Source organism: Fimicolochytrium jonesii, assembly GCF_025526975.1.
Source record: "Fimicolochytrium jonesii strain JEL569 chromosome Unknown EV422scaffold_46, whole genome shotgun sequence".
Lineage (NCBI taxonomy): Eukaryota > Fungi > Chytridiomycota > Chytridiomycetes > Spizellomycetales > Powellomycetaceae > Fimicolochytrium > Fimicolochytrium jonesii.
In genome coordinates, this window is record NW_026515713.1 from 21,350 (window position 1) to 35,323 (window position 13,974).

At 54.4% G+C, this 13,974-nt stretch overlaps 4 protein-coding genes across 4 annotated transcripts; 3 read left to right on the forward strand and 1 right to left on the reverse strand.

The window, feature by feature from the left end:
- Window positions 1-1,456: 1,456 nt before the first annotated feature.
- Window positions 1,457-2,890, forward strand: EV422DRAFT_510305 (uncharacterized protein; the record flags this gene model as incomplete). The annotated part of the gene is made up of 1 exon (XM_053068917.1): window positions 1,457-2,890. One exon carries the CDS (start codon window positions 1,457-1,459, stop codon window positions 2,888-2,890), a length of 1,434 nt encoding a protein of 477 aa, XP_052920713.1.
- A 236-nt stretch (window positions 2,891-3,126) lies between these two features.
- EV422DRAFT_343230 (uncharacterized protein) lies at window positions 3,127-3,987 on the forward strand. Its single transcript, XM_053066481.1, has one exon. It carries the CDS (start codon window positions 3,345-3,347, stop codon window positions 3,798-3,800), a length of 456 nt encoding a protein of 151 aa, XP_052920714.1. The 5' UTR covers window positions 3,127-3,344; the 3' UTR covers window positions 3,801-3,987.
- A 229-nt stretch (window positions 3,988-4,216) lies between these two features.
- EV422DRAFT_581886 (aspartic peptidase domain-containing protein) lies at window positions 4,217-7,139 on the reverse strand. The gene is made up of 10 exons (XM_053073387.1): window positions 6,797-7,139; window positions 6,302-6,725; window positions 6,092-6,152; window positions 5,880-5,995; window positions 5,750-5,785; window positions 5,575-5,680; window positions 5,157-5,501; window positions 4,919-5,086; window positions 4,745-4,818; window positions 4,217-4,664 (listed from the first exon to the last, which is right to left on the reverse strand). Exons 1-10 carry the CDS (start codon window positions 6,898-6,900, stop codon window positions 4,545-4,547), a joined length of 1,554 nt encoding a protein of 517 aa, XP_052920715.1. The 5' UTR covers window positions 6,901-7,139; the 3' UTR covers window positions 4,217-4,544.
- Window positions 7,140-8,473: 1,334 nt separating this feature from the next.
- EV422DRAFT_610858 (major facilitator superfamily domain-containing protein) lies at window positions 8,474-10,834 on the forward strand (the record flags this gene model as incomplete). Its single annotated transcript, XM_053073864.1, has 5 exons — window positions 8,474-8,871; window positions 8,962-9,640; window positions 9,710-9,842; window positions 9,908-9,990; window positions 10,078-10,834. The coding sequence occupies 5 exons, from the start codon at window positions 8,474-8,476 to the stop codon at window positions 10,516-10,518; spliced, it is 1,734 nt and encodes a 577-aa protein (XP_052920716.1). The 3' UTR covers window positions 10,519-10,834.
- Window positions 10,835-13,974: the final 3,140 nt, after the last annotated feature.

The window sequence follows — 13,974 nt, forward strand, 5'->3', positions numbered from 1 at the left end:
AGGGGTTTGCGCCAAGACTCGGGGATTGCGATGATTATCGCAAAAGACAATGTGGGTTTGAAGCACTATATATACAGGGTGTGACAAGTACAAAGGAAATGTCAGCTACCTGGCCACCGACAGTGCACGAAAACAAAAAGAAAATGACCAGGAAATCTCTCTTCGCAGACATGTAATGTAATCGTGATATATTTGCACAAATTGTCGCACATCTTACATACACACACCCGCCAACCAAACCCCCCATCTCCCTAGCTATGCAAATACCCATCGTTACATACCAAGAAAGATATGTGTTCACCGGCCGGCGGAGCTGTGTGACGACTGCAAATGCCGTATTGGAAGAGGTGTACCGTTGATGCCTGAGAGCGAGGTTGAGAAAATGGGAGATCAGTCGAAGGTCTGGATATATTCGAGGAGCTCATCCCCAGCTTAGATCCATCCAGCTTAGATCCACGTTCCCAACGGCATGCCAGCAACGACACCGTTCCCTCTCTTTTCCCTCAGAACGAGAAATTCCTAAAAGCGTGCACCCCCGAAGGGATGCACACCGTCTCAGTTGTTCCACACGATATCATCTCGGAAATCGGGTTGTGTTCATCTTTGGAAATACGAGTCGAGTCGGGGCGGAAAGGGGAAAGAAACTAGATAGTTTTCATGCCAGCTTGTACTTACCAGTCGTTGCCTTGACGAAGTGGGTGGGGTGTGGAGTATAAGCGGTCGTTACGCTGATCAGGCACAGGATGTTGCAGCTTGATGAAGAGTCCGTGGGAAAACGGCATTTGCCAAAAGACCATTGCAATGCGATCTCCAACTGATTCCGAGAGAAAGTGGCGCATGGAGTGGCGCATTGCAAGCCACGTGGCGAGTCACAGTGAGTCACGGACGGACAGAGTGACGTAAGGCGGGCCAGGGCTGCATCCATCACATGCGATGACGTCTGTACGCATATTACAGCAAAGAGGACGACAGAAAGCCCTCCGAGAAACTCCCAAGCCCCCCAGACAGACAGGCTGAGGCGAGAGTCGAGACGGTATTGCGCTAAGCCTCGCGCCGTGGGGGGCCCTGGGACATGGATGGCAATCACAGACAGCACTGCGCAGGGGCTTAAAGTTGAGTGGGAGGCATGACATCTCATCTGCGTCGGTCACTCGCTCCCCTCACAATTCCAATGGGAGAGACTCCGAGAGAGAGAGTGAGTGATGAGCTGAGTGCGTGCGGGGGCGATGGATTGCGTCATGCCTTTCCGTCTCTCTCGTCCTCTCCCTATTCTTCTTCCTCTTCCTCTTCTGGGGGATCTCGCAACGCCCAACTACTATAAAAGACTGCCGCCCTTGCCCTCATCCCTCCCAGATCTGCACTTCCACTACTACTACCTCAACAACACAAACACAACAACTCAACTGCTTCCCACTCTCTCTTTCTCAACCACATACATACACACGCACATCCGAAAATGTCTTCCTACACAAACCAACCTGCCGTCGCCGCCCACGAACAAAAGGTCCACGGGAACGAAAAGGCCGCCGACGCAACTCACGCCGCAAAGGAAGCCGCAAAGGCCTACTACGACGCCGCGACCCTCAAGACTGCCGACACCCAGCAATCCGCCCAGATCTACGCCGACACCGCAAAGGACTCTGCGAAAGACTCCTACGCGTCTGCAAAGGACTCTACGGTGAACACATCGGCGAACGTCGCGGACCAGGCCCGTGCGGCCTACAACTCTGCATCAGTTCAGGCCCAACAGTCTTACCACAACGCCGCGGATGCTACCCGTAGCACGATCGACTCGGCTGCCAACACCGCTTCCAACGTTGCGACCAATGCTCAGGTGAAGGCTGCGGACGCTTACAACTCGGCGGCTGACACGACGTCGCGCAACATCGACGCCGCCAAGGTCAAGGCTGCTGACACTTACAACTCTGCTGCCAACACCACTTCAAACGCTGCTACCTCCGCCCAAATCAAGGCTGCTGACACGTACAACTCGGCCGCCAACACCGCATCCAACGCTTCCACCACCGCCCAGGTCAAGGCAGCCGAGACACCCGCAGTCGCCAAGAGCTACGTCGCGACCGCCCAACAAACCGCCCAGCCTTACGTCAACGCCGCTCTCGAGAAGGCCGAGCAGGCCAAGACCTCCGTCGTTTTCACCGCGGCCCAGGCCGCCGACACCGTGAAGGCTTCTGCTCTCGCAACGGGAGCCAAGGCAACCGAGATCTTCAACACAGCCCAACAAAAGACCACCGAGACCCTCGTCGCCGCCCGTGACCTGGCCTCTCACCACGCCACCATCGCCACCGAGAAGGCAGTCGCCGCAAAGGACACCGTGGTCGGAACCGCCGTAGGAGCCAAGGACTACACCGTCTCGACCGCAACCTCTGCGACCAACCAGGCCACCGCCGCAGCTATCAACGCGAAAGACCGCGCGATCGGTGCCGGTGTCGCGGCAAAGGACTACGCAGTTGGGACAGCTGTCGGCGCCAAGGAGTCCTTGACCCCTGCGACCACCACCACCACCACCACCACCACCGGCCCCACCGCCACCCAAAAAGCCTACGCGGTCGCCAACCAAATCGCCGGCACCGTCTACACCACCGCCGAAAAGGCCCTCCACACCGTCGAAGGCTACGTCCCCGAATCCGTCAAATCCACCGCCAACCGCGCCCTGCACACCGTCGAAGGCTACGCAGCCCCCGTCGTCGAGAAGGCCCGCGGGATCCTGCCCGGCGCAGCACCCGCGGCTGTCGGGAAGCCCACGGATGAGGTCGTTGGCGCTGTGATCGTTGACGATGTCGTGGAGACCCGGACCGGTGTGCAGGAGAACATTGCGGTGGTTCCGGTCGTGGAACACCACAAGACGGCGCCGGTTGTTCAGCCTTTGTAGATGCCCCCCCAACGGTCATAACACCAACATCGCGCTCGTCAGTCTCTTTTAATTAGATACCCCCCATTTTCAAACGTCTTATTTTTGGTGAATTTCGTTCCGGCTTATGTATATTACACGTTGGGCCCTTTCTGTCATGAATAAGAGATTTTGTTCGATGCATTTTACGAAGATGGTGTGTGTGTCGATATTTTGGGAGTTGCCCTCTCTGTTTGTTGTCGTTCGCGACCTTTGCCCGAGCGCCATATCCCTTTGCCTCGTCGTCGCTGCCTTCCGGCCCACACAGAGGGGAACAAAAATGTGGAAAGCTCGCCCCACTGCACCTAGAAATGCAGTACCCACTGGGTTGGCTAAACTTGTGCCACACTTCACCGTGAATCATCCGTACGAGAGTCATCGTCCCAGCATGTGAACAAAACGTAGGTATCCCTCGCTTGCAATCGAAGGCGGGTCCATGCACGAAAAGACCTCCAAAGCCAAACCCGCAATCCCCACTTTCCCTCCGCAACACATTGTATTGTACTCGTCTGTGTTCCTAATTTATATACCGGGTCTAGCTGCAGTGAGCCGTATATCAAGGACTGCCATGGGGTCGCTTTCACTAGACGTGAGAGGCCTCTTTATCGCTGGGTTGTCAACTGGTGTTGAGGCTTCATTTGACGGGAAATCAACAGCGCGGCGTAGGGCTCATCGGAGGATCGGTCGATTTGTGGCAAGGTTCAAACCGTTCGCGAAATGCATGGCCGTTGACCGACCTCCGGACCTATCTTCCTGTGAAAGTGCAAACAACCGACGTCCAACAGCGGTGAACTTTTTCGATGGTCGAAGAGGGATGGGAGGAATGGATGGCCAAAGTCGGTTCCAAACAGCGAGAGGCGAATCGAAGAAAACATGGCATTTTTGGCACTAGGACGTTGCGGATGAACGGATCTAAACCCGCGTGGATGGACAACTCCGGCTTGTTCTAGGTGGCCGCTCGCGGAAGGTGGTTATGGTGGTGTGAAGGTTCATCGACTGGCCGTGCGGAACGAAGGGGTGTTTAACGGTGCGCCAACGGGTAACATCGCTGTTGTTGTTGATTTCCTGAGCGCGACAGTCGCGGAACGCAGGGGGGGACATGAAGACTTCCCGGCGGAAACTTGGCGCGGACGCTCTTCGCGGTTGATGTCCGCGTCAAGCTGGCGTTGTCGCGGCCGTAGAGCGCCCAGCGGTCCTACTCGCCATGCCCGCTGCGGCCGCACGAGGAACACGAGTAGTCAGTGATACATCTCTCGCGGCGGCGGCATGTGCCCACGTTTGTATTCCTCGAGATGCGAACCCTTCGGCGTCGGAACCCAGCAGGAACATGCCCTCCCGTCAAATCAACGCGAAGAGCACCGGTTTGTTTTCGGCACATCTGCAGCAACCCAAGCCCACACAACCAACACCACATTCTGCCTCCTTTCTCTTGACTGGTTTTACATACACCAAACAAACATGTCACTTTTACATACACTACTACACCGTACATAACAACGGATACAAGTCCAAGTCCCCAAAAAAAAGACCGAATACCATCCAGCCGCAGTCCCATCCCGTGTTTCCAAAACAACGCGGGCGATTCCATCACTTCACTTCGTCTGACCCTCCATAACCCGTCCGTTTCTTGTGTCTTCTACAACGCCAAAGCCAAACCAACCCGCGGCTTCCACCCGTTCCACACATTGTAGTCGTAGATTTGGTAGTATTTGCGCAGGAAGACTTCGCCGAGGAGCCATTGGTTGAGTGTGTCTTGCTAGCAAAAAAAAAACACCACAGAGATCGGGGACGTTAATGGGGCTCGTGGGAAGGGATGGGATGGGATTGGCAACGTACGTTTGCGCGGGACTGGAACGGCGCATAGCAGAGGTCGGCGTTGTTTGGCCAGACGCGGGTGGGGAGGTCTTGCGCTGTGTTTTTCCATCATCAAGTAATGTGAGTGTGCCGCAAGTATCGAGACCGAAAACGAGAAAAAAAAAGGGGGGGGGGATGTACATAGATGACACTCACCATCCAACGTGAAATTGTACCCGCCCAACGTGAACGTGAACTTGACTTTACTGTTCGCCGCCCACCAGCAGTTCATCGCCCACAGGCCCTTCGAGACGGGATAGGCGGTGGGGATGAAAGCGTTGAGGGCGGATGCGACGGCGTAGTCCGTCAATATCAGCGTCGTGCCTTTCATGCACAAACCGTCACATCAGTGATCCCTCACCAGATCCCATCTCGGAAAAAGAGGTGGACATACCGGTATCAACCAACCCCCTGATATCCCTCCCCCCCGGCACCAAATTCCCGCCCTTCGGCCCATACACCCCCGTCCACGCAACATGCCACCACGTACTCGTACTCGGAACATCCAGCCAATACACCGGACCGGTATACCGATCGGGGTTCCCCCGCGTCGTCCCGAGGGTGAGCTCGCCCCCGACGACGGTGGAGGGGTCGGCGGAGAAGGAGGGGGTGCGGTCGAGCCAGACCCCGAAGGCGGGGGACCCGATTGTGGATTGGCGGAAGAGGTTCTCGATGAGGGAGGAGTGGCCGACGAGCCAGTCCGGGACGAGGGAGTTGGCCCAGGAGAGGGGGGAGAATGCTGTGGGTGGCAGGGGGGTTGAATGGGGGAGGTGAGATGGGGAAGCGGGTGGGAAGTTGGTAGGCTTATTTACCCATTCCCATTAGACCGTCGATGCTGCCCGGCTGAACGTTGGACGCCGAGTCGGCTTGGATGAAGACTTGGTCCGTGGCGGTGAGGTTGCCGATGCGAAGAACATCCTAAGTTGCCGCCAGATCAGTGTAAGGAAAAAATGGGTCATGAAAAAGGAATGGAGGAGATGGACTTACCTTGACGATAGTCCCCGTTGCGGACCCGATACCATACTACACCAACAATACATGCAGCAGAAGTGAGCGGGTAGTGAACGGAAAACGACGGCATCCTCGACGCAAAGTGGAGCGCGTGAAGAAAACTCACATAAGTCGTTGTCTTCAACCCCGTCTGCCACGCCGAACTCGATACCGTCGGGTTGTATTTGGCTTTGTTTCCGCAGGTCTTGCAATTTACCGAGGGGACGAAGAGGTCCGATGAGCCTATGTTTACGATATGTTGAGTGATATGCGTTCATGATCGTCTCGGGGATGCGAGGGAAAGAGGGGACGACATTTGTTTGACGGGCTATATCTCACCTGTGTCGATGACGACGGAGAAGGGCTGCGGTGGGGTGCCGAGGTAGATTGTTACATAGTACTAGAAGGAAAATGACAGACAGAAAAATTGTGAGTCGATGAAAAGCAGGGATCTCACGGACATCCGCCTCCCTGTAGCTCGCCGGCCGCTCCCGGACATCTCCCCCGCACCCTCAAACCAAACCCTCAACCCAACGAAAAAAAACCCACCATAGTGTCATAGTTATTCCTAATAACAGTTCGATCCGTCAACGCCGGAATAGGCGTATCCCTCCTCGTCTTCCCGGTCTCACGTCTCCCCTTCGACCCCCCCATCGGCCGTCGTCGAGGCCTGTTTCCCAGTCCCGCACTCGTAGTTTCATTCCTGCTTTTCCATTCGCCCGTGGCTCCGACCGGTCTCTCGCCTGTGGGGATTTGCCAGCCGGGTCCGTCGTCGTCTTCGTCGTCATCATCATCTTCCGAAGCAGAGGAGGGGAAAGACGGAGGGTCGGCGAAATGACGAGAATCGAACGCGGCGGCGAGGGTCTCTTCGTCTACGCCGTCGGCGATCTCCACTTTCTCGCCGTCGGCGGAGCGTTTGAGGAGCGAGCGCCGGGTGGCGTGGCGGCCTTCGGCGTGTTTGATGAGTGGGATACTGGTTTTTGGGGCGGGTCAAACCAGCGCTTCAATGCAAGGAAGAACGGTACACAGTCAATGGGAACCTACATTGCCGCACCACCATCCACAGGCTCAGGGGCCTCGGCGGCACGAACGCCCGCGCGAGCTAGTCCGAGCGCGCAGATAAGCACCGTTCCAGTTGCGATCTTCATGTTTCCTGCGTATCTCTCGGATGAGTGGATACTTTCACCTCCCGAATCGGGTGGACACGGGTGATCGATGTCTTGTTTCAAACGTTGATTGAAAGCCGTGAACTTCACTCGCACCGCATCAATAATGTAGCCTGCATACAACAGTGGCAGGGAATGTATATAGGAGCCGTTCGTGGGTTTTCCCTCCCTTTCGTTGCGCTCGTCTTGGATCTACCAGTTTGATTTCCGTACACTGCGAGCCCATCCAGCGTTTTATACCGCTGCAGCGACATCACTTTCGTCTTGGGAGGGAATTCATGGCCCGCGCGCGGCTTGATTACAGTGAAGCTTAACCTATTCTAGCATTTGAAGTGATCATAGAAAACTGGTGCCCATCAAAAAATAGGGTGAGGATCCCAATATCAAAGGAATGCGAATGATGACGGAATGGATTGAGCGGCCTCTGTCTCATATGTTCGTGAGAACTGCTAAACTCATGGCAACAACGGGATGGAGTGGTTTTTGGTAGATAAGTGATTAGATGGCGCCAAATACTGTCTGGGCTAGTTCATGGGAATCGACTGGAGACCATATTCTTTTGTGCCAGCCTGCAGTCCGCTTTCTCGCCGGTAGTCTTCGTCTTTTAATTTGGGCGCATGCCACGGTTTTGCAAGCGGGGAATGGCCAGAGTGGAATGATTGACAGCCATTTCGACGGGTTCGCGTTGCGTAAGCGAGCGGGGTATCAGGTCTTCTCCCACCTCGTTTGCACTCGAGCATTGGCCCTGATTAAGTTGGCTGAGGACCGCATATCATGCCCTGAAGCTTCCCGGGAAACAGCCACGTTTGCCGATACGGGTGAACTGGAGTTGTCCGAGATCCCGAGCTGACCATGCTTCACCGGAAGTCAAATGTTTAAGGGAACTGAGGGATGAAAGAGCCCATGCGGGATACCACACAATGCAAGCCCGTATGCCCTTGAGAGTATATCTCCCCAAATACCCGCGCTCGGACAAATGAGCGTCCCAGTTCTTATAGGAAATCCCCACAGCGTTTATGGAGCCGGTCTCAGTCAGGACGCGCTTCGGGATATCAGTTTTAAAGTTCAATCGATTGACAGCGGAGGGGCACATTTCGATCGTTATCTTCGCTAATCCAAGACAAGCCGGTTCATTCCATTTATCGCGCGAAGTGGCGCGGGTAAGAAGGTTTGGTTCATTGACACGGTCCTTTTTTTTTCTCTTTCGTCATTCTGAGCTTGAATGAGACAACCCAGCTCTGGTATTTGGGATATTGCGTGCATTGGTGCTCCGGTTGTCCTCTGCGGTCTCTCTGCGGTCTATTTTGCAGCAAAAGGGAGAGGGTTCCGCCACGATTCTCTCTGCAACATTTTGACCCAGTTCTCTACGTCTGCCGGAACATCTGAGCTGGGCTGCTGCGAAAGGCCTGTTATTGAGGGCCTACCATATCCGCTTCGATCATTTTACATCGGGGAAGCTTCCTGTATATCAACAACGCTCGGACACAATAGACACAGATCCGCCGAATCCATTCGCCCAATCGCTTGATACCAGTGCGGAACAGCGATACCGATCATGTCCACCCCCAAGCCCAGCCTGTACATCATCCCCAAGGTGCTCATGTTCTCTCTGTATATCATCCAATGCAGCGCGCCCACATATCTCTCGCTCATCTACCAAGATCGGATCGGGCTCCCCTCGACCATGATCGGCATCATTTCGGCCATCCCGCCGTTCGTCGCCATCATCGCAGGGCCCTCCTTGTCGCTGATCGCGGATATTACGGGACAACCGAAGGTGTTGCTCGCGGTCGCAATTGTGGCGACGTCGGCGACTTTGTGGTTGTTTGTGCTTTTGCCGCTTACGTTCGGAACTGCTTGCGTGGTTGCCGTGCTGTATGCTGTTACGAGCGCGCCTATCGGGTCTATGATGGATGTGATTGCTCTGAATATGCTGGGTGAACATACCATTTTGTCAGTATCGATCATGGGCGCTGTTCAATATGGCGAGGGGTGGGAAACTTGATATCTTCTTGGAACCAAGACTGATGCCATCCATTGCAGGTACGGTCAGCAGCGTGTCTGGGGCTCCATCGCTTGCGGTGTGACATCCTTCGTCGGAGGAATGATTGTTCAAAAGACCGGAACGATAAACTCCATGTTTGTCTTCCACTCGATCACGGCCTCAATATTCCTCGTCCTGCTCATTGGCGTCTCCCAGCCCTGGAAGCGCCACGGGAGCCACGAGAAAGATGATACAAAACTCGACGACGGTCCTGTTAAGCCCAGAAACATTGCAAAGTCTGCCGCCGTTGAAGAAGATCTCGACGGCACGCTTGAAGAACTGCGGGACATGCCGGGCCCTATCGGCGGCCCTAACGCGGCTGCACTGGGTCGCAGCCGATCCCGGCGACTTTCCATTGTCGATGCGGCCCGTCGCGCATCACGGCAGGGAAGCATTGCAGCATCGTTGGGAGTAACTTCAGTTGCGGAAGCAGCGGCAGCGGCGGCTGCGTCCGCTGCCGACGAAAGCGCGAATGGTCCATCCTTTGGCTGGCTGCTTGCGCCGGATGTCCTAGCGTTCTTCTTCTCGAATACCTTGTTGGGGGGAGTAATGTCGGTGATTGGTAGCTTCCTGTGGATCTTCTTGACGAATGAGCTGGATGCAAGTGCGACCATCAGAGGAATGACAGGAACGGCGCAGGTGGTGCTCCAGCTGCCTTTCTTCATTTTCGCGAAGCAGGTCTGTGAAGGAATAGGCTTTAAGGAGGCTCAAGGACCATGGCTCTGACATAAAGGAATTCCATCCCAGGTATTGCAAAAAGTAGGAATCAGGCGAAGTATCATCATCGCGAATGCAGTCACCGTGTTTCGATTTCTCGGCTATACAATACTGAAGAAAGGACCGATGGCCAATCTCGTGCTTGGAATCGAGTTGATTCACGGTATGTGATACGTTGGAGAATGCATTGGTGTGCAAAGATTCTCCTGCTGACTTTTACCTCTGCAGGTTTGGCCTTCTCTCTGAACTGGACAGCATCTGTCGCTTACGCCGCAACGGTGGCCCCTCCGGGAATGGAGTTCTTGGCGCAGGTAGGGGGGTTGGAACAAAGCCATGACCTTTTTGGCTTCTTTAGCTCAGAAAGTCTTAATGCGATCTCATGTCAACCTGGTGACTAGGGAATTCTGGGTGCATTCTACGGAGGCCTAGGATCAGGTCTAGGCGGTCTTATTGGAGGGTTTGTCTACGCTTCCTTCGGCTCCAAGATTCTGTTCTTTGGATGCGCCGGTGTCACGGGTGTATCACTCCTCGTATACGTCCTCGTACCTATGCGCAAACTGAAGCCCGAGCGCGAAGACAACGTCCCTCCAAACGAGCGGATCATGGATCGCCGCGGCAGCCAGCGTCTTATGGAGATGGAAGCTGGGGTTGGTCGACGACCAAGCGCGGCTGCAGCACATGCTGCTGCCGCCGCCGCTGCGGCGGGGAGCGTGCGACCGTCGCTGGATACGGCCGACAGTCTTTACGTTGACTATGCATCGGTTGCGGACAGGCGCCCATCTGCCGTGGCGATTGCGGTCGCCAATCTGGGCCGGATGAACTCCATGATCAACGTTTGAGGAACTGCATTAGTCACACAATGCTGCCGCTCGGTCACCCAGTTCCCTGGATTTCGATTATGTAGGCCTTTTTGGGGCAGAGCTAGACTGTGGCGAACGGCGGACTCCATGTGCAGTGGATGGACTTCGGCTGATGGAGACCTGCCGTGAGATAGGATGTGATCGGGGAGGAAAGCGGACCGCATGAGAGTTTTCATCTGAGCGACCTTTTTTGCGACTGCAACCATATTCGCCTTATACACTTTGATTTTGATTATGCTCTTTTTTCGTAGAATGTTTTGCTTTAACAGTTTGGTTGGGGAAAATTTGACGGGGGTCTATTCCACTCCCACTGCGCCACTCTCGTAAGCCAAGGCAAACCAAACTCCGATAACTGCAACAGAAATGTGCAAAAGGGGAAGCTGTCAACGACGGCGCCCCAAGGGTGCGGTACTCGTCCTATTCAGACCTGGTTTGACATTGTCCGTGCATGGTTACTGATCGCAAAACTTGCAGCTTAATTGATGGAGCCTTGATGCGTGCTCCTCTGTGGCTAAGGGAAACTTGTCAAACGTGTATCCCATTGTTTTACCCCAAGAATAACCCGGTCTGGAAAGCTTAATTCCAAGGCGGGCAGTTTGATGACGAACCACATGGAAGCTGCCAGACAACACTCTCACCGTATTACGTGCAAGTGCTTTCTGTGAGTTGAGGGTCGGGTGTTGATTTCCCCGCTTAGAAGTCCCACTGTCGATTAACCCATCCACAAGAGAGGCAACCACTTCCCCATACGACAAACCTCGTCAAGCGCTAAACGAATATCCATTGCGCCCCGACTCATTTGAGCACAACGGAAACGAACCGTATCTCCGCATCTGCGACGTCGCAGCCAGGAGTCATCCTATACGGAACTTGACTGAGCATTTCTCTGTCGAATCCAGTCTGCAATCTATTCCAATACTGGTCACAATCCGCTCATCTTTCTGAGAAATAGTAGACAGTACACTAGACCTTCGAAGTACTAAGAGGGACTACCAATAGTGGTTTCCGACAGCAACTGGACACTACGAAATACACCACGCATTGGAACGACTGCCTTCTGCCGACTGCACATATCGGTCGATTGAGCACAGCGACAGAGTCATCGTAAAAGCGCACCAAGACGTATAGAAGGAGAACTTGTGGTCTTTAGAACTTATCCACAGCACGGAAGCGGACTCGAAAAAACCTATAATTCAACATTCACGCTTCTCTTAGTTCTTGTTGACTTGAGCGTACGCGATGCCGGCAAGTGGAGGAGGAGCTGGCTCCTCCGCAGCTGGAACTCCGCTGGCCGCGGCTTCCGCTCGCAATAGCTCAGCCGCAGATCATATGGGAAGCGGCGGTTCCGGAGGTGCCGAAGGATTGTCATCCCATAACCCCGGGCAAAATCCCCAGCATCGATTTCCCTTACTTCCGTCATCGTCCGCAAACTCTGGTACGTCAACATCAAAGTTTAGCTCCGAAGCCAAGTTCCACCCAACTGGCAAGGATGAACTAACGCAATCGAGAACAGATCAGTCAAACGCTCCAAGCGGCAAAAATGCATCGAAGAGCACAATAAGCTCCAACAATCGAGGCGAACGACGTGGCAGCCTCAACAGTGGAGACTCCCTGACCCGAAAGCATACCCAAGCCCGCCCGGCCCCAGCGGTCACCAGTCAATATCTTATGGGAGCAGCGAGCAGCCAGCCCTTTGATGTCAATGATGCTTTGTTTGCGACAACGACCACGAATGCGCTCGTCTCAGTGCCATCTAGAGCAAGCCTGGTCGCGGGACCGAAATGGCATCCGTTCTGGCTGACGTACAGAGACAACGAGATGGAACTCGAGTACGAAAAATTCATGTTGGAGAAACAGCTCCGGGTGTGGAGACGGACGATTTTCCTAGTGTTTGCTGCCGCGACGCTCCTGTATGGGTATGTCATGATCAGGTCGCCAAAGGATGGGGAAGTCTGGGAGAGCTCGTTTTCGGATGAGGCTAAGGGGTCGGTCACTGTGGATAATATCGATAGCGTCTGTCCGGCCGGCTGGTATTGGTGAGTACATTCGATATCTTATCCATATTCAGCACCTTGCCGTAACATTTCCACGATTTCCCTATCAACTCGCAGCATGCAGTGCAACCCGGATTTTATCTGCAATAAATACCACCTGAGCTGGGATCTTGGATTCTGGATTGGATCGATTTTCAGTCCATGTTTCATCGTCATCATGGCATCGTACAGATTGCGCCTTACCCAACTCGCTGCACTACAGAACTTACTTTCCGTCCTCTTCATCATGGCGTACGCCGGCCTCGGTCTCATTATTCGCTATCGAGTTGTGGAGCCAAATACGCCTGTTTTCCAGACTGCGCTGCTGAGCATCATGCTCATATTCGTCAGCTACCTGTTCATGCGAGTCAGATTCATCTACACCGCGAGCAGCTTGCTCGTCATCTTCGTTGTCTTCACGGCAACTTATGGAGCTGACCTCACCCGAGAGCCACGCTATGCGCCTTCTAGCGTCAAAACGTTCATCATTTCCGTACTCGCATTGCTGGTCACCGTCGTCGTCGTTTGTTTCAACACCTACGACAGTGAAGTGTTCAGCCGATCTCAATTTATGGCAGCGTACATGCTTCAGAAGACGAACGCAAAGTTGACGAATCAGCTAAAGGTGTTGCAGAAATCGTATGGGAAGAAAGTGGCGGATCTCGATTCTCCATTAGAAAAAAGTGTTATGCTCTTGAGGAGCATGATGGCTGATCCAACAAATAGTCCATCGCATCTGATGTCGCTAAATCAAATTGTGGTTTTGCTGGGTTCGAGCAATCTGCTGGCACCGGATTTGGAGAGCCAGGTTGCACAATTGGACAACGAGCAGGAGGTAAGGCGTTAAGGGGAACGTCGCATTCGCAATATCGATGCTATGAAGCTCATGATGTACAATTGTTTTCGGACCCTGTAGAAATGGCTTTTCTCCGAAATCTCCCCACGGCGCAAAGGAACCAGTGGACGAGCTCGCACACGCCGACGATCGATCACCGCCGATGTCTCTGCCAAAATCGATACCCCACTGGTCGAGGCGTCTACCGCCAGCATCTTTGGCAGCCGCTCACTGGTTCCAGAGAAGCCAGGTCAGGGTGGGGACAGCGGATCACGCGCGACCAGCGCCAGTATCGTCAATACCAGCGGGCAGCTCCTGTCGACGCACGAAAGCGCTCCGGGTCTCGTCCTTGCCAATGAAAGCCAGTCCAGTGTCTCTTCGGGAAAGCTCAGTACTCACCGCTACACGGTTGGCGGCCGCGGGTCCGGGCCTGTTGGTGTTGCGGCGTCGATGGGCGCAGTCGACGAGGCCGCTCGAACTCAGAATATTCTCCCGGTGATGGCCTATTCGACATCGGTGCTGCCTAACCGACAGAGCGGCAGCAACGCGACTAGTGAATCTGTGGTC